Source organism: Oncorhynchus keta, chromosome 25, assembly GCF_023373465.1.
Source record: "Oncorhynchus keta strain PuntledgeMale-10-30-2019 chromosome 25, Oket_V2, whole genome shotgun sequence".
In the NCBI taxonomy this organism is placed as follows: domain Eukaryota; kingdom Metazoa; phylum Chordata; class Actinopteri; order Salmoniformes; family Salmonidae; genus Oncorhynchus; species Oncorhynchus keta.
In genome coordinates, this window is record NC_068445.1 from 15495813 (window position 1) to 15523102 (window position 27290).

A 27290-nucleotide genomic window follows, 5' to 3' on the forward strand; every position below is an offset into this window, starting at 1 on the left:
TCCTCTTCACCCCTTCAGCCCAATCTGGAGCCCTCCACAGAGCAGCCTGCTTTACAACAGAGAAAGCTTGCTCCTTAGCTCTGGTCTTGGATCCACTGTCTCTCGTCCAATCAAAAGCTCAACCACTATTATCTCAAACCAATGCTTGGGTGCTTTTCTTCATATCTCTATAACCAGCTTCCTTCCTCCTACAGCGCTGGCTCACATACATGCCCAATTAGGCTCTGATTGCTGTGACATCACCACTCCTTGCTGTTACAACCAACAGCCAATAGTGGTGGTGGACTGAGAGGGTGAGAGCGGGCTGGGAAACTGTGTGTCTGTGTGTGTGTGCGCGTGTGTGTGTGCATGTGTGAATGAGAGAGGGGTATGTGGTGTATGTGTAGTCAGAGCTTGTATCTCATGCTTGTGGATGTCTTTGTGCCAAGGGGAGGAGACAGGGGAGGGCTTGTGCTCAATTTGTCAGCTTACTGAAACGTTGTGCCAGAGCATTTTTCATCATGTAAATGCACTGAGAGAGAGAGGGAGAGAAAGGAGAGGGGAGGTAAGGAGGGCAGGAGAAAAAGACTACGTCTGAGAGCTGTGAGGCAGAAGTGATGGACTCAGCACTCAGAAAGTGACATTCTTCTCCTACCGGGCTACAGAGAGCACAGTGACCTCTCACTGTCTCCTGCTTTCTCACTGCCTGTGAGGAATCTACACATTATATCTAAAAACAAATGTGGATTTAATGTATTTAGTCTTTTCAAGTGGATTTTTTCATCTTTGCTCAATGCCTTCAGTACAAAGGACATCTTCCCGACAAGTGCAGCTCCTGATTCTATAATGAAGGTGTTTTAATAACAGGCTTCAAACCACAGTCCACTTTTAAGTGACAAGACGGATGCAGGTGACAAAGAACAAGTGATCTAGAGAGAGGACAGCCCCAAACAGCTTTCACACAGACCGGTGATGACTTTCTTCAAGGGGACACTTCAATCAGTGTTGCCAGAACGGCAAGGGAACTGAAGGAATAACAAGCTAGAGTTGACAATTATCTGGTAAGGATTCAGTGGCCTTTCACTTTCTCTGCATCTTTTTCTGTATTGAATGTCTATATGCAATAATCTAGCATGGCTTGCTCATACTTCTGTAAGTGTTGCTAGTGTTGCTCCTAAGTAGATCCTCAATATGAACTTTTCACTGATTTAATTAGCTCACTTGTCTAATCTGTTGATTATCAGTTGATAATTTAGTAACTTTGTTTGAAATTGACCACTGAGCTGCACAGTGTCAGACAGGCTTTGGCCACTCTGTGTTGAGTTAGCCAGAGATTCCTGCTGACCAGTTTGAAGCTTAGAACCTGGGTGCTATCTATATGAAGCTACAAGGAGGTCTGTTGTCCGGGGTTAATTCCCCTGTCTGGGATTAACGAAGCAGCTGGATCTGATATAGACTCAGAAGATAGGGGTCAACACAAATGAAAGAGACTAAAGTCATGGGCTTTCCAGGGCAAGGGCTTGTAAACTACTGATAAACACTCAGCTTGTCATCACAGAGGATTCCAAAGGTGTACTCGAACAACAAAGATAGGCTGCTAGTGAATAGTGCCAATAGCAGGAGCCTGGGCTTTTTAATAGGAACATCTATGGGGCAGTCATGATTGTAAGCAGAGCCACAAAAAACTATGCCCTAATTTTCTGATATGGTTCACACCAGCAGAAGTTGTTTGTTTGAGGATGTTTGATTATTCATAAAAATAAAATATTTCATATCACAAAATTTCAAATTACAACCCAAGAAGCTTGCACAGTTTCATTTTAGTCTAAATGAGATTGCTGTCATTTGTACATTAATGGATATAGATAGATATATTTTATTAAAATGATCCATAGAGTACTGGGTACAGCCTTCCCCTGCGTCAGGATGTTCCCCCATGCTGAAGTGGACAGGGAAGAAGAGAGCTGTTCTGTTGAATCTCTGCTTTGTCTCTGCTGCCAGGGCTGTGCTTGGATAAGAGGGCTTTGAGGGTGCATTTAGAAACGTTTTGAAACGGTTCCTGAAACCCCCTGCCTGACACCATCAGAGGAAATGTGACAGCCAAAACCACACCACACAACATCAAACAAGCCAGAATGAGTCAAATAAAGCAACCCTACTAAATGTGGTAAATTATCATCAGAACTATTCTGTGCCATGGAAAGCCAAAACAATGGCGGCAGATTCAGACTCAACACAATCAGACCGAGCAGATAGTTTAGGCTGCGTCTGGGGCTGAGTTGAATTATGTCTACAGTGTTATGTTATGGGCTAACCAGGATTACATGCTTGAGGAAATAATGTGGTCACCATAGATAAAGTAATAACCCAGATTACCATGTACAAAGTTAACTTGATTCTGATCCAAACCATATTGCATGTCATACAACCAGCACTGTTATGGCTCACTATAATTGTTCTGAATTTGAGCATGTACGGGTGCCTCATTTTGCACAGTGCTCCAGTGCTGTAGTGTTGAATTTATACATTGTGACTAGTAATAAACTGTTAAGATTGAAGTGCACTTGTATTAGTGGGGGTGGTTGTTGAGATAACAGAGCTTCTGATGTTTGTATGACTTGCTGCGGTGTTGTAGGGCAGGAGGCAGAGCTGACGTATAGGTACAGCAGAGTTGGGGCAGAGGGGGGGGGTCTCTTTCTCTTTCTTTCTCCGCAAATAACAGTGTGTCTGTCTGTAGTGTCTGTGGCAGCTCACTCTAATGAGGTGGCTAAGAATGTGAGGAATGCCACACTCACTCTGAAATGAGAGGGGCTGGGGCGAGGGACATCAGCCGGGCCTGCCGTGCCGCTCTGCTCACCTACTAATTACTATGTGCTGAGCATGAACAAAAACACTGGAGCATGCTGCTGCTCACAGCCACACTGAACCACACAAAGCACTACCTGTCACACTATTAGATAAAGTCACTACCGACCTGTGAATTTGACAGACATGCTAATGAGCAAGACAGCCCTACTTAGGAACACTGTTTACCTCAAGGGCACTATCATCCATAAAGCTACTGTAGTTATTTGTCTACAGTATCACTGTCCTCTTAAACACCTATCCACTGAGTGTTGACACAGGTGTTCAGTGTCCTCTGCGGTGTCCTCCGTGGTGTCCTCCATGGTGTCCTCTGTGCCCGACAGTAAATGAAGCTACTCAACACCAGTAAATCATACACATTGCTCGTGGCCATGCAGTCAATGGCTGCTCATTTAAACAGAAATGATGTCACGACAATAATAAGGCCAGTCAGTCTGCTGTCTGTGTATAACTATGAAGGAGGAGAGAGCATGGGGCCTGCTGTCGTTGCCTCAGGTGTTAATAACAGGGTGATATTCTTGGGCAGATGGGAACCTCTCTGGTCCCTGGGAGCCTGAGTCTGGCATGTGGTGTTATTTGAATACACACACTCCCTCACTACAAGCTCAGGCATTTTCCTTCAGCTTTGAGGTGGCTGGGAGACTCCTGGCTAACCGCATGGTATTGTGGGGCTCCTCTGCAGTCATGAAGTGGCTGGCTCATAACTTCCCTCAAACAGACAGCTCATGTTTCAGAGAGGGAAGCCACAGCAGTACCACAGTAGTCCCAGGCCATTAACAGAGTGGAGACCGTGACTGTTGTATTAGAACTGATTGGTCATTATCAAGTGTTGTTGTCCTCTGTTTCACCCTGAGGAATTCATTTTATTTTCTGTTTTACATCCCACAAAGAGCTCAGCAGATGTTCTTAATAAGGACTTATAGCCTGTGTTTAGATAATGTAGCTAAATCCAACCTTTTACCATCTTCTCTTTGTCAATCAGCATTGGCTGTGATGATGTCATATGGCTTGATTAGTGATTAACTCCATTAAAGAGACCCACATACTGTATCAGAGGAGTGTTTCACAGTAAAACGAAACCTAACCATGGCTTATTTTGAACTTTTACTGGTAGGCAAAAATAGACTTTTATATTCATGAGAACAACATATATCGTTGATGTCTGATCAAAACTTCCAAAACAAACTTTTCAGGAAAGTAAAAAAAATTGCATATTTTTTCTATTAAGAACATACAATTATGAAACTTCAGAAGCTATTTTGAATAAATGTTCTTGGTCCTAGAGTCATGAAATGTTTAGAGTACATTGAGGAGAGTTACTGCTTTCAATAAATGTAAAAAATGAAAAATTGCCAAATCGGACAGCGACGATATAGAGCTTTAAATGTGTTAGAACGTTTACAGCTCAAACAGTTTTAAGTTAGTATATGTGTATCTCTCCCACTCCATGTCTTTATCGCTTTCATACAGTATCTTCGACACTAATTTTCTTCATACCAGCCAGAGATCTCCAAGGGTCTTAATCTTGGACAGTTGCTCTCCGTCTATTCAACCTAATGGGCTGGCCCCATGCCCAGAATAGCAAGGCAAAAACAAAAGTATTCTCCCCTCTGATTCTGAAGGCTGTCTGGACATCTTGCACGTGGTTCTCCTTTGGGTCAGACCTCTAGCAGTAACTACTGAGCAGGTAATGTAGTTACTCTAATACTAAATAGAGTCAACAGAATCAGGCCAGCAGCCATGCGCCTGCCCTGCACCAAGCCTCCCACTCTAGAGGTATGAGATCAGAAAGGCTTGTTCTGACTCTGGGGAAGTGTTGCACAGGGCTCCTCTGTAATCCAATCTGCAGCAGCTTTCAATTAAGGAACCCAAGGGGTGCAGGCCCTTGTTACCCTTAAACTGCGGTCACATTCTCCTTTGCACTCAGTGTCATCCCCCTCCGCTTCCAAAAGCACCACAGCCCCTTCAACTGCTGCTTGGCTATTTTTCTAATAAAAAGGCCCTTTGAAATCTGGAACAAACAGTCAAAGTGTCTCTTTTTCATGAACTCCTGTGATAATCTAAGCGTTGCATCTTAAAAGTTAGTTGTTGTGCACTAATCACACTACTTAAATGCAACCTCTGTCCAGAGAAAAACTGTAACTGTAAGATTGTTATTAGACAACATTCCCTCTACACTGTTAAACAGAGCAATGTAATGGTCCAGAGAAGGCTTAGCTAAGAGTTCAACATTCTTTCCAGGTTAAGTTTACATTGAAATTCCAATATTCTAAATACATATAGGAAATAATATACAGTATAGACAGGGATGTGTGCTTAATCTTGTGATTGAGCCGCATGACCTGTCTCTTGGTAAACGGTTGAGGCCTGATGCAATCTGATCAATATCTTAAAACAGGCGCAGGAATAGCATCAGCTGCTCTGTGTGTCAAACTTTCCATACGCAGTGTGAAACCGCTCCTCTTAACAGTGGCAGTCACCCAAGAGAGCCAGAGTCAGGACAGCTAGCTAAACACACTCACCTGACATCAAGTGAGATAATGGCGCCGAAGGGGATGGCTGCCGTTCTACAGGCTCCTAACCAACTGTGCTATTTTGTGTTTTTTTCTGCATTGTTTGTAACTTATTTTGTACATAATGTTGCTGCTAATGTCTCTTATGGCCAAAAAGAGCTTCTGGACATCAGAACAGCGATTACTCACCTCGAACTGGATGTAGATTGTTTCTTAATATAGTCAGATGCGAAGAATGTACTGCTTCTCAAAGACCAGTCCCAAATCCCTGTTATTCTCGTGAAGAAAAGACGGAAATACAGGGGGCGGAGATCGGGTTGCTTTGTGAGAATTCGTTGGCGAGTGGGTAACCCGCCTCTAACATCTGTTCTATTGGCCAACGTGCAATCACTGGAAAATAAACTGGATGAATTCCGCTCGACACTATCCTACCAATGGGACATTTTGCATAGTCAACTTACACACAGTTCTGACACACACACTTATCCCAAAACACATGCCACCAGGGTTCTTTTCATAGTCCCCAAATCCAGAACAAATTCAAGAAAACATACAGTACTATATAGAGCCCTGATTGCATGGAACTTCCTTCCATCTCATATTTCTCAAATAAACAGCAAACCTGGTTTCAAAAAACAGATAAAGCAACACCTCGTGGCACAACGCCTCTCCCCTATTTGACCTAGATAGTTTGTGTGTATGCATTGATATGTAGGCTATGTGTGCCTTTAAAAAAATGTATGTACAGTGCCTTGCGAAAGTATTCGGCCCCCTTGAACTTTGCGACCTTTTGCCACATTTCAGGCTTCAAACATAAAGATATAAAACTGTATTTTTTTGTGAAGAATCAACAACAAGTGGGACACAATCATGAAGTGGAACGACATTTATTGGATATTTCAAACTTTTTTAACAAATCAAAAACTGAAAAATTGGGCATGCAAAATTATTCAGCCCCCTTAAGTTAATACTTTGCTGCGATTACAGCTTTAAGTCGCTTGGGGTATGTCTCTATCAGTTTTGCACATCGAGAGACTGAAATTGTTTCCCATTCCTCCTTGCAAAACAGCTCGAGCTCAGTGAGGTTGGATGGAGAGCATTTGTGAACAGCAGTTTTCAGTTCTTTCCACAGATTCTCGATTAGATTCAGGTCTGGACTTTGACTTGGCCATTCTAACACCTGGATATGTTTATTTTTGAACCATTCCATTGTAGATTTTGCTTTATGTTTTGGATCATTGTCTTGTTGGAAGACAAATCTCCGTCCCAGTCTCAGGTCTTTTGCAGACTCCATCAGGTTTTCTTCCAGAATGGTCCTGTATTTGGCTCCATCCATCTTCCCTGTCCCTGCTGAAGAAAAGCAGGCCCAAACCATGATGCAGCCACCACCATGTTTGACAGTGGGGATGGTGTGTTCAGTGTGTTGCTTTTACGCCAAACATAACATTTTGCATTGTTGCCAAAAAGTTCAATTTTGGTTTCATCTGACCAGAGCACCTTCTTCCACATGTTTGGTGTGTCTCCCAGGTGGCTTGTGGCAAACTTTAAATGACACTTTTTATGGATATCTTTAAGAAATGGCTTTCTTCTTGCCACTCTTCCATAAAGGCCAGATTTGCGCAATATACGACTGATTGTTGTCCTATGGACAGAGTCTCCCACCTCAGCTGTAGATCTCTGCAGTTCATCCAGAGTGATCATGGGCCTCTTGGCTGCATCTCTGATCAGTCTTCTCCTTGTATGAGCTGAAAGTTTAGAAGGACGGCCAGGTCTTGGTAGATTTGCAGTGGTCTGATACTCCTTCCATTTCAATATTATCGCTTGCACAGTGCTCCTTGGGATGTTTAAAGCTTGGGAAATCTTTTTGTATCCAAATCCGGCTTTAAACTTCTTCAAAACAGTATCTCGGACCTGCCTGGTGTGTTCCTTGTTCTTCATGATGCTCTCTGCGCTTTTAACGGACCTCTGAGACTATCACAGTGCAGGTGCATTTATACGGAGACTTGATTACACACAGGTGGATTGTATTTATCATCATTAGTCATTTAGGTCAACATTGGATCATTCAGAGATCCTCACTGAACTTCTGGAGAGAGTTTGCTGCACTGAAAGTAAAGGGGCTGAATAATTTTGCACCCCCAATTTTTCAGTTTTTGATTTGATAAAAAAGTTTGAAATATCCAATAAATGTCGTTCCACTTCATGATTGTGTCCCACTTGTTGTTGATTCTTCACATAAAAATACCGTTTTATATCTTTATGTTTGAAGCCTGAAATGTGGCAAAAGGTCGCAAAGTTCAAGGGGGCCGAATACTTTCACAAGGCACTGTGAAAGCACGACTTCAACACCATCACTAAGTTTGCTGACAACACAACAGTGGTAGGCCAGATCACCAACAACGATGAGACTGCCTATAGTGAGGAGGTCAGAGACCTGGCAGTGTGGTGCCAGGACAACAACCTCTCCTTCAACGTGAGCAAGACAAAGGAGATGATCATGGACTACAGGAAACAAAGGGCCGAACATGCCACCAGCGACGGGGTGTAGTGGAGCAGGTCAAGAGTTTCAAGTTCCTTGGTGTCCACATCACCGACAAACTATCATGGTCCAAACACAACAAGAGAGTCGTAAAGAGGGCACAACAACTCCTTTTCCCCCTCAGGAGACTGAAAAGATTTGGCATGGGTCCCCAGATCCTCAAAAAGTTATACAGCTGCACCATCGAGAGCATCACCACCTGGTATGGCAACTGCTCGGCATCCGAACGTAAGGTACTACAAAGGGTAGTGCGTATGGCCCTGTACATCACTGGGGCCAAGCTTCCTGCCATTCAGGACCTATTTACTAGGTGTGTCAGAGGAAGGCCCAAAAGATTGTCACAGACTCCAGTCACCCAAGTCATAGACTGTTCTCTCTGCTACCGCACGGTGGTACCGGAGCGCTAAGTCTAGGTCCAAAAGGCTCCTTAACAGCTTCTACCCCCAAGCCATAAGACTGATGAACAATTAATTACATGCCACCCAGACTATGTACATTGACCCCCCACTGCTGCTACTCACTGTTTATTATGTATGCATAGTCACTTTACCCCTACCTACTAGGGCTGGGCGATATGGCCAACATTTCATATCCCGATAACGATACATATCGCGAGATGTAGCACATTTTCTGTAAATTCAATGAATAAATAGTTTATGTAAAATGACAGATTATGTCAATTAGCCTATCAGAAGCTTCTAAAGCCATGACATAATTTTCCGGAATTTTCCAAGCTGTTTAAACTGTAAACTTCTGACCCACTTAAATTGTGATATAGTGAATTATAAGTGAAATAATCTGTCTGTAAACAATTGTTGGAAAAATTATTTGTGTCTTGCACAAAGTAGATGTCCTAACCGACTCGTCAAAACTATAGTTTGTTAACAAGATATTTGTGGAATGGTTGAAAAACTAGTTTTAATGACTCCAACCTAAGTGTATGTAAACATCCGACTTGAATTGTACATGTACAAATTACTTCGACTAACCTGTACGCCCTCACATTGACTCGGTACCGGTACCCCCTGTATATAGCCTCGGTATTGTTATTTTATTGTGTTACTTTTTATATTTTTTTTACTTGAGTTTATTTAGTAAATATTTTCTTAACTCTAATTCTTGAACTGCATTATTGGTTAAGGGCTTGTAAGTAAGCATTTCATGGTAACCTGTTGTATTCGGCGCATGTGACAAATAAAGTTTGATTTGATTAAAACAGACTTAGCAACTAGAGAGATCAGTACTTTACTAGCTAAAATAAATAACATAGCATGGGTCAAAAGGGTTAGACTATTAACACTCCAACAGCTTTCATTTAACACACCTGCATCTCACCCACTGAATTACAGTTCACAACTCCAAACAGATTATTTTACTGATAAGTAGAGGTGACTAAATACTTTCAATTCACACTGAGAAAAAGTCACATTTTATGGTGTCTGGCTGTGTTTTTCATACTCAAACATACGTTTTAAGATTCTGCTTTTCCTTTTGTAACACAGTTACCAGTGGTGTAAAGTACTTAAGTAAGAATTCTTTAAAGTACTACTTTTGGGGTATCTGTATTTGACTATTTATATTTTTGACAACTTTTACTTTTACATAACTACATTCCTATAGAAAATTATGTACTTTTTACTCCATTTTCCCTGAAATCAAAAAGTACTCGTTACATTTTGAATGCTTAGCAGGACAGAAAATGGTCCAATTCGCACACATCCCTGGTCATCCCTACTGCTTCTGATCTGGTGGACTCACTAAACACAAATACTTTGTTTGTAAATTATGTCAGAGCATTGGAGTGTGACCCTGGCTATCCGTCAATTCAAAATATTAAATAATAATTGTGCTGTCTGGTTTGCTTAATATAAGGAATTTTAAATAATTCATACTTTTACTTTTGATACTTAAGTATATTTTAGCAACTACATTTACTTTTGAAACTTACAGTAAGTATATTTAAAATCAAATATTTGTAGACTTTTACTCAAGTAGTATTTTACTGGGTGACTTTCACTTTTAATTGAGTCATTTTCTATTAAGGTATCTTTACTTTTACCACCACTGATAGTTACATACAGTATACCTTATATAATACAAAGTCACAGCATCCTTATTGGGAAAGGCCTCCTTTTATGGTGGCCTATATTTCTTTAGCCCTAACAACCCCCAGTCTGCCCTGGATTCTGGGCTGGAATCTGGAATGAATAGGAGGTCCCAGGACAGAGCATGTCTGCTCCCTGAGCTGTGTCTGCCTGGCCCTCTCGTGAAATGGAGACTAGGAAGAAGCCATCCTAAGGGACAGGCTGCCTCTGGTACCAATCAGTGGACTTCTGAAGCCTCCCATTGATGTCCTGTCCATGTAAGAGTAGACTCCAGCCCTATGGGTCTCCAAAAGGGGCCTTGGTGGACTGAACAGGCAGGCCAGGAAAAAGGTTTCATAATACCCAATCTAAGAGAGCCAGAGCCAGCCATGCTCTCACAAACATAGCCTAAACCATCAGACTGGTGCCTGTTTAGAGACATTATGGCACACCAGCTTGACCCCTTGGTGAAATTTAACCTGGCTCGCAGTTGAGATTTCCACTGTTTGATAATAGTGGGAGGTTTAGTGAAACCCACTCAATGATACCACAAGCATAGAATAGGTGATGCCAGATCTTGTTGGAATCAGCATGTCATTTCTCTCAGCCTGTTCAGACAAGACCCATGGAAAACACACCATTACAGGGTGACAATACCTGACCAAACAAAACCCTTTCACTGGAGACATGCTAAACCCAAGATGTGAATATGATAATTAGTTGAAACAATACAAAGGAAACAGTTTAGGCTTTATAACACATTCATCCATTTATTGAAACAATATACTGTACAATTAGAGATAATTTGAACAAGATAGTTGACCTGGTTGGTGTGTCACAGTATTTGTGTAATAATTCAGTATTTATACCAGAGCAATGACCTCCCTGTCTCTCATATCCCTCTGCCTCCTAAGCCTAAGGTGTGTGTGAGTGAGAGCCCTTCCCAGACTGATGGAGCTCCCTGCAGTGGTGCTGCTGTTCCTGGTGTATGGTCTGGTGTCTGGAGCCCAGCAGCCCCAGGGCCAGGGGAACCGCCAGGAGAGCAACCCCCAGGCCAGGAGCCAGGGCAGAACCTCATCCCAGGAGTTTGAGAGGAGTCAGGATGGTCTGGAGAGAGAGTTCCTGTATTCTGGGCGGAGGAGCAGACGGGCCCTCGCCGACTCCCAGCAGCCTGACGGTTGTTCATACACCTTTATCGTTCCCCAGCAGAAGGTGACAGGGGCCATCTGTGTGAACCGCAAGGAGCCGGAAGCAGTGCTGGAGAACCGCGTCAACAAGCAGGAGCTGGAGCTGCTGAACGGGGAGCTGCAGAAGCAGAAGAGGCAGATCGAGACGCTGCAGCAGCTAGTGGAGGTGGACGGAGGCATTGTCAACGAGGTCAAGCTGCTGAGGAAGGAGAGCAGGAACATGAATTCAAGGGTGACCCAGCTCTACATGCAGCTTCTTCACGAGATCATCAGGAAGAGGGACAACTCCCTGGAGCTGTCCCAGATGGAGAACCGCATCCTCAACCAGACCTCTGAGATGCAACAGCTCACTAACCGCTACAAGGACCTGGAGCACAAGTACCAGCACCTGACCTCTCTGGCCAACAACCAGTCGGTCCTCATCGCCCTGCTGGAGGAGCAGTGTCAGGGTCAGCCGGTCAGCCTCCCTCGCCCAGTCCCTGTACCCCAGCCCAGGCCTCAGCCCCCACCCGCACCATCACCACCCATCAACAAGCCCTACCAACCTCCCACCTACCCACGCCTCACCAACCAGATAAACAACGAGATTCAGAGTGACCAGAAGTCTGTGCTGCCTGTCCTTCCTACCATGCCCAGTGGCACAGGCAGCCCTTCTACCACCAACAAACCCTCTGGTGAGTCGCTCTGTTTCATTGAGCAGCCTGTATGCTTATAGTCACCTATTGAAATGAATATTCCTTGATACAGATCTGGTCTGAAGTTACATTTACAGTGAGCTCGGGTGCAGCGCTTTACCATTCAGTCACTAGAATTGTAAATAAGAATCCAATATATTTCTAAACACTTTTGCATTCATCTGGATGCTACTATGATTACGGATAATCCTGAATGAATCGTGAATAATGATGAGTGAGACGCACAAATATTGATATTTGTGCGTCTGTAACTTTCTCACTCATCATTATTCACGATTCATTCAGGATTATCCGTAATCATAGTAGCATCCAGATGAATGTAGAAGTGTTTAGAAATATATGATATTCTTATTTACAATAAAAATGACTTCAAAATGGCAGTACATTATTTACCATTCATTTCTATTGGGCACAAAATAATCTGAAACACAATCAAAACAAACAGAAACGGCATCCAACAAATTTGGAGAGTCACAAGCTTGATGTAGTCATTGCGTGCTAGGAAAACGGGGATGAAATACTTAAGGTTTTACTACTTAATACACATATAAGTGAATGACATTTGAAGCTCACTGTATATGAGGATTCAAGCAGAAAAAGAGAAGCTGGCAGGTTCTATGAACCCTCATCAGACTCATGTCAGACAGACTGAAACAGAGGGTTGTGTGTGAGACTAGTTTGGTCTTTCGAAATCATTAATCACCAGACAACAGCAGCTATCTATTCTTTATCCATTCTTCTCACTATTGTCTATGAGAATAATACGCCTCAAACATTCCCTGAGAAAAGGCCTCTAGGGGAAAACAGAGCGGATGTTGTTTAAAAGCCATTGCGATGCATATCATCTAATGGGCTTGATACTACAGTCAGCTGATGATAATCCACAAAGCATCTTAAAACACATATTTTGTATGCTCATGGATGGTTGGACTGGAGCCCTCTGGTATTGAGGCCACTGAAAGTGGAGCTGTCTGAAACCATCATCATTGATTTAGTACATTTAGAAGCTTAAGTTACTGGATGATTACTTGGCAACTTAGTGAACTGTGTAGTTAACTGAATACAACAGAGATGTGGATGAGACTGAATGTCACGAAGTGTGTGTGGCGAGTTAACTAAGGTCTTAAGCTGATAATAGAAGTACAATATGCAGAGTGGTCTTTTAACAAAACATGCCTAATAGCTACAGTATATCGTGTTCTTGTGATTTCTCCTCTTGTTCAAGTCTCATCCCTTTCACAAACCTTGCTGTATTTATTATCCTGCTCATATTTAACTGTTAACAGTGAGGTGTTAGTTCGTATGCCTGTGCCAGTGACTATTGCTGTTGGATGGGAGTGCTGAGCCACAGACAGACATGTGTCTCAGCAGAAACAGACACCAGATGAGGGGGAGTTTAGAGACAAGCTCTGTGTGGTCTCAACTCACCATGGGCTACAAGCCCACTGCCGAGGGGGCAAAGCCAGCTTACACTGCATTTCATGGTCAATCTAACCCTGACCATGGTAAGAATAGCCTTCCAGTTATGAGAGGAAACCCCACCACAGGCTAGCAGCAGGAATTGGCCAGAGGATGTATGGGACTCTAGGGAGATCTCTCAATCATCTCAAAGTGATTTGATTAGTATTTTCTTGTTAACAGATACTTCCACTAGATACCATGTCATTTGAATGTAGTATGTCACATTGGCTTACGCTATACAGTATTTGACCATGGTAAGCTCTTTCCCTCGACACTGTGTCACAGTGTGCTTTCCTGACTGATGTGTAGACACTGTGCTCTGTGCTCTGCTAAATAATTCACAAAATAGCTACCCGGACAATCTGCCTTGACCCTTCTTGTACTAACTATTCTTGACTCTATGCGCACACACTGGACTATACACACTCACACTTCAACACTTACACACTCATTCACTCACTCACATATAACACGTACACATATTCGCTTCTACACTTCCACACTCATGACATACGCTGCTGCTACTGTTTATTATCTATCCTGTTGCCTAGTCACTTTACCCCTGCCTAACTGTACATACACATGGCCATAAGTATGTGGACACCTGTTCGTCGAACATCTCCTTCCAAAATCATGGGCATTAATATGGAATTTGTCCCCTCTTTGCTGCTATAACGGCCTCCACTCTTCTGCTTTCCACTAGATGTTGGAACATTGCTGCAGGGACTTGCTTCCATTCAGCCACGAGCATTAGTGAGGTCAGACACGGATGTCAGACACGGATGGCGATTAGGCCTGGCTTGCAGTCGTCATTCCAATTTATCACAAGGTGTACGATGGGGTTAAGGTCAGGGCTCTGTGCAAGCCAGTCAAGTTCTTCCACACCGATCTCAACCAACATTTCTGTATGGACATCGCTTTGTGCACGGGGGAATTGTCATGCTGAAACAGGGAAGGGCCTTCCCCAAACTGTTGCCACAAGGTTGAAAGCACAGAGTCATCTAGAATGTCATTGTATGCTGTAGCGTTAAGATTTCACTTCACTGGAACTAAGTTGCCTAGCCCAAACCATGAAAAACAGCATTTCCACTGCTCCAGAGTCCAAAAGTGGTGAGATTTACACCACTCCAGTCAATGTTTGGCATTGTGCATGGTGATCTTAGGCTTGTATGCGGCTGCTTGGCCATGGAAACCCATTTCACGAAGCTTCTGACAAACAGTTTTTGCGCTGACGTTGCTGCCAGAGGCAGTTTGGAACTCGGTAATGAGTCTTGCAACTGAGGAGAGACGATTTCTACACTCTAATAACTTCAACACTCCACCAGTTCCGTTCTGTGAGCTTGCTTGTGTGGCCTACCACTTCGCGGCTGAGCCCTTGTTGCTCCTAGACGTTTCCACTTCACAATAAGGTACAAAGGTACAAATCTGTCGTTCTGCCCCTGAACAGGCAGTTCACCCACTGTTCCTAGGCCGTCATTGAAAATAAGAATTTGTTCTTAACTGACTTGCCTGGTTCAATAAAGGTGAAAAAATAAAAATAAAATATATAAAACAAAAACAGCACTTCCAGTTGACCGGGGCAGCTCTAGCAGGGAAGAAATTTGACGAACTGACTTGTTGGAAAGGTGGCATCCTATGAGGGTGTCACGTTGAAAGTCACTGAGCGCTTCAGTAAAGCCATTCTACTGCCTATGTTTCCTATGGAGATTGCATGGCTGTGTGCTCAATTTCTACACCTGTCAGCAATGGGTTTGGCTGAAATATTATTTTATTTTTATTCTGCATCTTTGGGAAGGCCTTGTAAGTAAGCATTTCACTGTTAATCTACACCTGCTGTTTACGAAGCATGTGCCAATTAAAATGTTATTTTATTTGAAGGGAGGCTAGCAATTTCCTGCCAGGGCCAATTGCAACTCACACCCCAAAGTTTATACAAACTCACCACAGTGGCAGGGTTCTGCCACAGTGGCAGGGTTCTGCCACAGTGGCAGGGTTTATCAGTAGTGCAGTCCTCTGGCTTATGTCTGAACAACACAGATCTTTCTGGAGAGGAGGTGGCTGGCTAATGGATTACTTCTCACATGCCATCTTAGCAAAATCTATTTCATAGAAGTGACTATAGCCGTTTTAGCTTATTAGGTTACAATGTGAACCTTTGTTCATATGTCTCTGTGTGACACCTTGTGATTGACAGTCCTGCTCGGAATTAGCTCCATGTTTTCCTCCTTTATATTTTGATACAGCCAGGCTGTGTCGCTTTATGAAAGCCTGACATCTCCCTGTCTAGTCTTCCTCTCTCTCCATCACCCCTCTCTCACATACTGCCTTTTCCTCATATTGCTCCCTCCCTACCCTGGCTGGATGCAGACCAGCCGCTTCTGCCTCTGTGTGGATACCTCTCTTCCTCCTGTTTCTGTACAAATGTCCATTGTGTTCTAAACAGGGTCATTTGGCGAATCACATCAGTGTAAAGTCTTGAATAAGTTAACACTTTCACATCCAATTAAAAAAGTGGAGTCAGGAGTCCTATAGAAGACTGTTTCCATGTATGCGGACTAGAGATCTTCTGAGGGGGAGAGTAATGGCTAACAGGCAATACGCCAATTCCTGTTTTTACAGATATGAACCAGAACACCAAGACAAACGAATAAACCAAACACAAGCAGAAGTTAACATAAACTTCATTCCTCGTTAAATCATATACTGCAGAGCAATATAAAACACATCCTGCTCAATCTTTGGTTTCAGGGCATCCATCTTAGCATTTGGGTCTGTTAAAAAACTGAGTATACAAAACATTAAGAACACCTGCTCTTTCTATGACAGACTGACCTGGTGAATCCAAGTGAAAGCTATCATTCTTTATTGATGTTCACTTCAATCACTGTAGATGAACGGGAGGAAATAGGGTAAGGAAGGATCCCCCCTACTTACATGGAACATCCTTTACCCAAACACCTTTATTTAATCACTCCCACCCTCACCCTCCAGCCCCTACCAGAAGATATGTGTACTTCTCTGAGTGAGAAATGGCCCTTGCATCTAGCATATAGACAGCTGTATGTCACATTGTGTGGTTGTGAGTGGCATGTAGTGCCATGCTGTGTGTCCTGGTGAGAGGCTTCATTTCAAAGCCACACCACCCACATAAACGCACAAGTATTTTGATGAAGGAGACCACTGTCTCAGCAGAGTTTCCATGTCTGATATCTGAGATTAGATTACCAGAGAATGGCCAAACTAGAGCCCACTGCTAAAAGCACATGCTATTTGAAACCCCTATAGTTCAGATGGAATGTCTCAGATCGCATAATAGCGCAACAGCTCTCTGGGTCAGTATCGTACAGGATATGGTTTTACCTCCACCGGGGTAGGTCAAAAACACCCTCTGACAATAACAACATGGGAAACATGCATGCTAAATGGTGAAATCAAGAAGAGGCACCTACAGAAAGTACTGTCTAAAGTTTGTTATGTTTTGCTCAGAGGTTTACTATGATAGTTGCTGCATCATAAATGGGTTTAGGAAGACGTCAAATATTAGATTTTTTAATACTATATTTCAATGAAAGAGTATTTTCTTAAAGCCCAATGCCCATGATGTCATTCATCACCAAGGGACCGTTAGAGTACCTGCTGATCCATCTGCTACTGTTGCATCATTCAGCAATCAGGTCTCCCTTTAGCCATATGCCAATGTTGCTCTTGGCTGCACTGCCTGCAGCCATTTCGCTTGTGAGAGCAGCAGCCAAAGTCAACGCTGGCCTTAAGCTGAGAGCTTTTCCTACTGAAAGATGGTAGTAGCAGCATTACAGATGTAGGATCTTAATTTGAGCCACTTTGCTAGAGCAGGAAAATAATCCTTCAGCAAATGGAAATGTTAATTATTATGTGGATTATAATTAATGGACATTTTTTGTAGATATTGATACATTTTTCGTAAGTGGAAATCAACTCTGACATTTCAAAGTGGAAATTACAAACTTTAGAAGCCCTTTTAAAGCTCAAATACACTTAAAGTTTTTCCATTCCTGCAACAGGGTGATCACATGAAGATCCTGCATCTGTAACAGTAGATCATGCTGTGGTCAATTAGGCTACATAGCCTCTGTCTCTAATACTGTAATAGTCACACAATAATACTGTGGTATTCATTATGAATATATGAAGACTAAAGAAGCGAGTGACTCATATTATAGAAAAATATATCATTTGGCAACCTCCATTGACTCCACCATGGTTTCTGTCTCCTGTCCTGTCCCATACAGGGCCATGGAAGGACTGCCTGCAGGCCCTGGAGGATGGCCACACGGCTAGTGGCATGTACCTAGTGAAGCCAGAGAACGCCAACAGGCTGATGCAGGTGTGGTGTGACCAGAGACATGACCCTGGTGGCTGGACTGTCATCCAGAGGAGGCTGGACGGATCAGTCAACTTCTTCAGGAACTGGGAGACTTATAAGGTAGGTAAACAGCTCCACACTACGGCAAACTCATTTAGTAAAGAGGGAGGCAGGTTCAGTGTAGACTTGTGTCTGTATGTCGTGGCTGAGTGAAACAGGTGACATGTCTGGTGTGTCTGACGTTATGCAGATCTGTACTAATAATGAAATGTAATTCTTTAGGTTTGAGGAGAATGGTCCCCTGCACTGCCTGCTCTGCTGTGGTACCTACAGGGTTCTGCACCTGTCAGTCACACCACTGGCCTATGACTCATAACACCCGCCAACATGAGTTGGGTCTTTGTGAAATTAGTCCACATAGGACGCATACAGACTTAATGAGAAACGTGTAGACGAGAGGCTGCCATACTGGAAATAAATGCCACAATAAAAAAACAGCCCACTGTAAAATGGAAAAAATTATTTATATTTACGTCATGGCAATGGTTTATGATGAGGAAAAAGACATTGATGAATTCAGGCATTTATACAACTTTACACAGGCATTTATGAGGACAGCATGAAATACTAAGGGATGACTAATGCCAATATTTTTCCTGAGCCAGTAAAAGGATCTAAAGCACTAGAAAAGGGTGAAGCAATTAAAGGGTGAACATCAGAGGGCAGACAATTTGCAAGGGTCTTGTTTAAATCTTTGCCAGAGAACTTTCCAAGACCTTACAATACACCTTAAAACACATGGGAAGTAAATGTGTACAATAGCCAGATCATCCCAAGAAACAAAGCATCTACAATGTAATGTAAGCCCTATAACATCCTATGACTTAGGCTGGCACAGAGCTGAGGCAGAACAGTCCAGACCAGCACACATCTTGTAACAAGCTCACAGATCTCCCATTCTTCTCCACAGGCCATTAATACGTTTTTGATAAATGAAAGATAATGAAGAACTAACCACTGAATACTGGGCTGGCTATGGTGTAGTTGGTTCTTGATGTTTGATGTTACTTTTTCTGACAATAAACAACACTCTAAGACAGATTCATATGGAGCTTAATTGTCAGGGCGTTCTAGAGGGACTGTTCCTCTCAGTACTTCAAGTACTTCAAGGGCTTTGAGTAGAGTAGAGCCTCTGTAGTTAAATAAAAAATAAAACATATTTAAAAAAAAGAGTAGAGCCTATGAATTATCCCCCAGAACTCCAGATCAACTGCTTACAGTTGACAGGACTTGTGTAAAGCCCATCATGTTGACCGTGTTGTATGTATCTTTTCCCCTCATAGCAAGGCTTTGGAAACATAGATGGAGAGTATTGGCTGGGCCTGGAGAACATCTACTGGCTGACCAACCAGGGGAACTACAAGCTGCTGGTGACTCTGGAGGACTGGTCTGGTAGGAAGGTGTTTGCAGAGTATGCCAGCTTCAGGCTGGAGCCTGAGGCAGACTTCTACAAACTCAGGGTGGGCCGCTACCATGGCAACGCCGGAGACTCCCTCACCTGGCACAACGGCAAACAGTTTACTACGCTGGACAGAGACCATGATGTGTATACAGGTAATGTCAAGATCATACAGTTGCATACACTCTCACTATAACAACAGAAATGTGAGATAAAAGCTTCAGTGTTCTGACAATTTGCCAAATTAACTGACATTGAACCTAGTGCATAGGCCGACAATAGATTTTGATTGAGATTCAACAATGATGTCTAACTAATATTTGCGTCAACCCAGGTAACTGTGCCCACTACCAGAAGGGAGGCTGGTGGTACAATGCATGTGCCCATTCTAACCTCAATGGAGTATGGTACAGAGGTGGACACTACCGCAGTCGCTACCAAGATGGAGTCTACTGGGCTGAATTCAGAGGAGGGGCCTACTCCCTGAAGAAAGTATCTATGATGATAAGACCGAACCCAAACACCTTTCATTAAGTATCCATTGCAAAACTATTTCCTTTACACAAACTTAAATTGAAACAAGCTCTTGAACTCTGATACAATGGAACCTCACACAACCAGATCAAGAGGACGATGACATAGAAAGTGCAAATATCTAAGCCTTGGAGAAGCAATAAAGGAGAAGCAGGGTGCATCATGTTGCTTCAAAGTCCCTTCGTTAAAAAAAAGAGGGTTTGACCAGATACAATGCGTTTTCACAGTAAACAAATTAGCAACGGCTTCTCAGCACGCTGATAGGGAAAAGCATTCAACATGTATGGCACTTACACAAATGTTTGATGATTGGCTGAGAGAAAATGATAATAAAAAGATTGTGGGGGCTGTTTTGCTAGACTTCAGTGCAGCTCCTGACATTATCGATCATAATCTGCTGCTGGATAAACACACTACCGTTCAAAAGTTTGGGGTCACTTAGAAATGTCCTTGTTTTCCATGAAAACATACAGGAAATGAGTTGCAAAATGAATAGGAAATATAGTCAAGACGTGGACAAGGTTATAAATATAGATTTTTAATTTAAATAGTAATTGTGCCAAAGAATCCTCAATTTGCAACAATTACAGCCTTACAGACATTTGGCATTCTAGTTGTCAATTTGTTGAGGTAATCTGAAGAGATTTCACCCAATGCTTCGTGAAGTACCTCCCACAAGTTGGATTGGCTTGATGGGCACTTTTTACATACAATATGGTCAAGCTGCTCCCACAAGAGCGCAATAGGGTTGAGATCTGTTGACAGTGCTGGCCACTCCATTATAGACAGAATACCAGCTGACCTCTTCTTCCCTAAATAGTTCTTGCATAGTTTGGAGCTGTGCTTTGGGTCATTGTCCTGTTTTAGGAGGAAATTGGCTCCAATTAAGCGCCGTCCACAGTGTATGGCGGTGCGAAATGGAGTGATAGCCTTCCCTCTTCAAGGTCCCTATTACCCTGTACAAAGCTCCCAATTTACCACCAAAGCACCCCCAGACCATCACATTATCTCCACCATGATTGACAGATGCTGTCAAGCACTCCTCCAGCATATATTCATTTTTTCTGCATCTCACGAATGTTCTTACTTGTGATCCGAACACCTCAAACTTAGATCTTCCTGTGCCCAGTGTCTGTGTTCTTTTGCCCATCTAATTATTTTATTTTTATTGGCCAGTCTGAGATATGGCTTTTTCTTTGCAACTCTGCCTAGAAGGCCAGCATCCCGGAGTCGCCTCTTCACTGTTGACGTTGAGACTGGTGTTTTGAGGGTCCTATTTAATGAAGCTGCCAGTTGAGGACTTGTCTGTTTCTCAAACTAGACCCTGTAATGTACCTCCCACTCCTCTTTCTATTCTGGTTAGAGCTAGTTTGCACTGTTCTCTGAAGGGAATAGTACACAGAGTTGGTATGAGATCTTCAGTTTCTTGGAAATGTCTTGCATGGAATAGCCTTCATTTATCAGAACAACAATAGACTGATGTCTTTCAGCAGAAAGTTCTTTGTTTCTGGCCCTTTTGAGCCTGTACTTGTTGCAGGAATTAAATTCCTCTATGTTTTAACACCCAATTAAAATTAAACACTGTCAATTCTTAAGGATATGTATGACCCTTATTAGTATAAAAATGGACAGAGCCCAGTCTTAAAGTCAAACAGCAGCCTTTATTCATGAGAGTACTGCTCCTTACACATTTTACCACAGGTTATAAACTTAAAATGACGTCATTAGTTTCAGTACCAACCCGTGCCATCTCCGCTCTAGTACAAAGGCTGTATGGTTCTCACATCGTCTCTCCCTATTAAGATGATATATGACTTGAGCTTAGGACAGCTGGTGTAGATAAGCCTTCTAGCCAGTCTGGCTATGAGTTCATTCATTTCTACCATGGTACAGACCGTCATTGTTCTAATTCTTGATTATATTTGCACACATTATATTCAGTACTAAGATTAAAAAGAAAATTCATACATGTACAGTAACATAATAGTATTCTGATTAGTACATATACAGTAACATAATAGTATTCTGATTAGTCAGTCCTGATTGAAATGTATACATAATTAGTCATCATTGATAAAAAAATTCCCTTAACAGTACTCAAACCCACAAATGCTGATGCTACAGACACTCAACTAGTCTAAAGAAGGCCAGTTTTATTGCTTCTTTAATCATCACAACAGTTTTCAGCTGTGCTAACATAATTGTAAAAGGGTTTTCTAATGATCAATTAAACTTTTAAAATTATAAACTTGGATTAGCTAACACAACGTGTCATTGGAACACAGGAGTGATGGTTGCTGATAATGGGCCTCTGTATGCCAATGTAGATATTCCATTAAATTCAGGCGTTTCCAGCTACAATAGTCATTTACAACATTAACAATGTCTACACTGTATTTCTGATCAATAATTTGATGTTATTTTAATGTACCAAAAATGTGCTTTTCTTTCAAAAACAAGGACATTTCTAAGTGACCCCAAACATTTGAATGGTAGTGTTTGTGTTATGGCTTTACATCCCCTGGTATATTGTGGATCAAGAGTTACCTGTCTAACAAAACACAGAGGGTGTTCTTTAATGGAAACTTCGGCAACATAATCCAGGTATAGTCAGGCATTCCCCAGGGCAGTTATCTAGGCCCCTTACTTTTTTCAATCTTTACTAATGACCTGCCACTGGCTCTGAGTAAAGCCTGTGTTTCAATGTATGCTGATGACTCAACACTATACACTTCAATAGCAAGTGAAATAACTGTAACACTTAAAGAGCTGCAGTCAGTTTCAGAATGGGTGGCAAGAAATAAGTTAGTCCTGAATATTTCAAAAACTAAAAGCATTGTATTTGGGACAAATCATTCACTATACCCTAAGACTCAACTAAATATTGTAATGAATAATGTGCAAATTAAGCAAGTTGAGACAACTGTTTGGAGTGATCCTGGATTGTAAACTATCAGGGTCAAAACATAGATGCAACAGTAGCTAAGATGGGTTAAGTCTGTGCATAATAAAGTGCTGTTCTGTCTTGTCAACAATGCTATTAACAAGGCAGGTCCTATAGGCCCTAGTTTTGTAGGATCTGGACTACTGTCCAGTCTTGTGGTCAGGTGCCACGCGACTGGACTGAACAAGCCCAGAACAGGACAGCACGGCTGGCTCTTAAATGTACACGGAGAGCTAACATTAATATGTCAATATCTCCTGGCTCAAAATATACGAGATTGACTTTATCACTGCTTGTATTTGTGAGACATATTTACATGTTGAATGCACAGACACCCATGCATACCCCATAAGATATGTCACCAGAGGTCTCTTCACAGTCCCCAAGTCTAGAACAGACTATACATATTCCACATCAAGTAACTCATGCAAGCAGTTAAATCAGATTGAAAACCCCCAGATAAAAACACACCTTATGGAACAACAGGGACTGTGAAGAGGCACACACACACATGATAACGTACGCACTATACACACACGTACACATGGGTTTTCTGTTGTAGATATGTGGTAGTAGAATAGTGGCCTGGGGACACACATTTAATGTGTTGTGAAATCTGTTGTGAATTGGAATGTTATGTTTTTAATTGTATATAACTGCCTTAATTTTGCTGGGCCCCAGGAAAGAGTAGCTGCTGCTAATGGGGATCCATATTAAAAACAAATGTTGCTCCAAAGACAAACATATGCACTAGCACAGCTCTCCCTTCAAATTCTATTAAAATGTGTCTGTTAACTTTACACTGAGTAAGGTGTACTGCTGCCTTAGAACTAATGGAACGGCGTGATTCAGTTGGGATAAAACAAAGATAAAAATAAAATGAGGAGAGAGTCCGTCAGTTCACAGTACTTACACAAAGTAGCTTGGGATTGCAATCTTATATTGAAGTCCGTATGTATTATAATGCAATAGATATTTTTAGTAGAATGAAGATGACACAGGACATTATATCCAGTGACTAGCCTTATTTTGTTTAAAGCAAGCTCTTCAGGTGAGTCATTTATAGGAAACAATAATCACATTTCTTGGTACAGGTACCTGCAATTCATTCACCATTAGCCATCATCTTTGTTAAGACATACAATCTAACATCCGTCTACCACGGATGTTGAAGGAGGCACAGATACAATAGTCTGGTACTGTCAACAATCATCACCTGATATCTGTCTTACAAACTCACAGTAAACAATGATGTATATCATTCAACTATGCATAATGCTTGTGTGGCACAGTAGTCCAAGGTACAGGGTCCAGTAAAACCGAAGTACAGTCGTGGCCAAAAGTTTTGAGAATGACACAAATATTAATTTTCACAAAGTATGCTGCCTCAGATTGTATGATGGCAATTAGCATATGCTCCAGAATGTTATGAAGAGTGATCAGATGAATTGCAATTAATTGCAAAGTCCCTCTTTGCCATGCAAGTGAACTGAATCCTCCAACAAACATTTCCACTGCATTTCAACCCTGCCTCAAAAGGACCAGCTGACATCATGTCAGTGATTCTCTCGTTAACACAGGTGTGAGTGCTGACGAGGACAATGCTGGAGATCACTCTGTCATGCTGACTGAGTTCGAATAACAGACTGGAAGCTTCAAAAGGAGGGTGGTGCTTGGAATCATTGTTCTTCCTCTGTCAACCATGGTTACCTGCAAGGAAACACATGCCGTCATCATTGCTTTGCACAAAAAGGGCTTCACAGGCAAGGATATTGCTGCCAGTAAGATTGCACCTAAATCAACAATTTATCGGATCATCAAGAACTTCAAGGAGAGTGGTTCAATTGTTGTGAAGGCGGCTTCAGGGCACCCAAGAAAGTCCAGCAAGCGCCAGAACCGTCTCCTAAAGTTGATTCAGCTGCGGGATTGGAGCACCACCAGTACAGAGCTTGCTCAGGAATGGCAGCAGGCAGGTGTGAGTGCATCTGCACGCACAGTGAGGCGATGACTTTTGGAGGATGGCCTGGTGTCAAGAAGGGCAGCAAAGTAGCTACTTCTCTCCAGGAAAAACATCAGGGACAGACTGATATTCTGCAAAAGGTACAGGGATTGGACTGCTGAGGACTGGGGTAAAGTCATTTTCTCTGATGAATCCCCTTTCCAATTGTTCGGGGCATCCGGACAAAAGCTTGTCTGGAGAAGACAAGGTGAGCGCTCCCATCAGTCCTGTGTCATGCCAACAGTAAAGTATTCTGAGACCATTCATGTGTGGGGTTGCTTCTCAGCCAAGGGAGTGGGCTCACTCACAATTTTGCCTAAGAACACAGCCATGAATAAAGAATGGTACCAACACATCCTCAGAGAGCAACTTCTCCCAACCAACCAGGAACAGTTTGGTGACAAACAGTGTCTTTTCCAGCATGATGGAGAACCTTGCCACAAGGCAAAAGTGATAACTAAGTGGCTCGGGGAACAAAACATCGATATTTTGGGTCCATGGCCAGGAAACTCTCCAGACCTTAATCCCATTGAGAACTTGTGGTCAATCCTCAAGAGGCGGGTGGACAAACAAAACCCCACAAATTCTGACAAACTCCAAGCATTGATTATGCAAGAATGGGCTGCCATCAGTCAGGATGTGGCCCAGAAGTTAATCGACAGCATGCCAGGGTAGATTGCAGAGGTCTTGAAAAAGAAGGGTCAACACTGCAAATATCGACTCTTGCATTGCATCAACTTCATGCAAATGTCAATAAAAGCCTTTGATACTTATGAAATGGTTGTAATTATACTTCGGTATTGCATAGTAACATCTGACAAAAATATCTAAAGACACTGAAGCAGCAAACTTTGTGAAAATGAATGTTTGTGTCATTCTCAAAACTGTTGGCTATGACTATACAATGACAACTGACTTGATCATAAGTCTAGATGGTAGAGTGATATTTTATCAAATATAAAGGTTACATGTCATATTTCAATATTGCTTTCTGACATGAAAACTGAATTTAGCTTGCAACCAAGGAACAATGTATGTACTGTATGAATGTATTGTTGGTGTAAAATGACTCAACACATTTTGTCTGTACATAAAATATCATTTGTAATATAATGTAACAAAGCTAACATATCACCATACAGTTGCAATAAACGATGTGCAGCTTCTTTGCTTTTCTTTGGGAGTTCTAGCTTTATGTACAGACACTACTGTACATTCTGTTGTATGATCTTGTATATGTTCATGTGTCTTGGATCTACTATTACAGGCCACACACACACACAGAGATAGATAGATTGATTGACAGAGAGAGAGAGAGAGCGAGCGAGAATGTTTGAGAGGCCGAGCCAGACAGGGCATGGCTCCATGGAGATTAAGCTAATTACAGGCAGTCTGCGATGAAGATGTCAGCGAGCTGCTCTCCTCTCCTGTGGACAATATTAGGCCACGTGTGACTAAGGAGACAGAGCCACTGTCTCAAGTCTCTGACGTAGCGACGTAGCGTTTATCAACCACAGGGCCAGTGGAACATGGGATGACAAATGAAAGCTGACAGCCTGTAAAACCCCAGGCATGCTACAGTCCCTTACCCTCACAGCAGACAGTGCTTTTATTTGACTGAACCGGTGATTTCCAAACCAGGGTGGAAAATGACGAGAGAGAGAGAGAGGGAGAGCGAGCAAGAAAGAAAGAAAGATAGAAAGGATAGAAAGAGAGAGAGAAGCACATTCATGGACTAATGGCAAACTGTTAAGCACGCCATTTGTAATGCAGTCTGAAAATATTTCCCTTTAGGAGAGCAGACAGGACATTCATGCATTAAGAAACTATAGCAGTATATCAAAACTTAGTAGATGCATATCCTTTCTCTAGAGATGGGAAATATCCATGGTTACACTGCAATTAATAGAGTTTCACTGACATTTTTACTTAATCCAATGACATGCATTTTTTTTGTTGTGAATTTACATTAGTTGACAACTCAATCAAATGTAAACCAAAACTAGACGTTAAACTGACATCTGTGCTCAGTGGGATCTGTTAACCAATGAGACGTGTCCAAACGAATAATAAACAGTCAGATAAAAGCTTGATGTGCGTGTTTATTTATAACAGCTCTTCAGAATAAAAGAATCTAAAAGACGTTAGCACAGCCACCTAGCAAAATGATGATTAACGCCCTTTTGGTGGAAGGGCTGTTTGAACAGACCGCCTGAAATTTCTGCCTGTTTAAGCTATAAGAAAGAGAGTTCCAACCCTCTATGCCAATAACAGCTAGTTTTCTCCTTCCCACTCAGACTACTCCTAGACAGTCCTAGCAAAATCCTTGCTTGAGAAATTGCTCGTGGTGAAGAAGCTATTTTTGTTTGCTTTTGACCATTTTAATTGAAAACAATTTGATATTGAGATTAAAACGGCTTATGGTGAATTTCCTGCAATTCTACACATTTTACCATGGGGAGTTGCGAAAATGCTGCAGTTTTAAAGCAAGCTTTCTGCATTTCTACACATTTTGCTATGGGGCAGAGAGAGAAAAATGTGCAGTTTTGGTATTCGGCCATGATTACTACAAGTTTAGATAGCTGGCTAGACTAACTTACCAATCTAACATTTGATTCTGACATGGCTAATTGAGTGACTGTCAGTGACTGACATGACAAGAGAAAATCTCCTGATGCACAACCACATT

General features: G+C 42.2%; 1 protein-coding gene across 1 annotated transcript; it reads left to right on the top strand.

Annotated features, from left to right (window-relative positions):
• Nucleotides 1-515: 515 nt before the first annotated feature.
• LOC118358277 (angiopoietin-related protein 2-like) lies at nt 516-25767 on the top strand. Its single transcript, XM_035735900.2, has 5 exons — nt 516-1040; nt 10895-11841; nt 17592-17785; nt 19009-19279; nt 19459-25767. Exons 2-5 carry the CDS (start codon nt 10932-10934, stop codon nt 19656-19658), a joined length of 1575 nt encoding a protein of 524 aa, XP_035591793.1. The 5' UTR covers nt 516-1040; nt 10895-10931; the 3' UTR covers nt 19659-25767.
• The last annotated feature ends 1523 nt before the right edge of the window (nt 25768-27290 follow it).

What these genes read in the sequence shown, in the direction of transcription:
- LOC118358277 (XM_035735900.2), top strand. Translation starts at nt 10,932, where the DNA reads ATGGAGCTCCCTGCAGTGGTGCTGCTGTTCCTGGTGTATGGTCTGGTG. An exon ending in TACCACCAACAAACCCTCTG is followed by an intron (nt 11,842 to 17,591) that starts GTGAGTCGCTCT and finishes TGTCCCATACAG; the next exon opens with GGCCATGGAAGGACTGCCTG. An exon ending in GGAACTGGGAGACTTATAAG is followed by an intron (nt 17,786 to 19,008) that starts GTAGGTAAACAG and finishes TTCCCCTCATAG; the next exon opens with CAAGGCTTTGGAAACATAGA.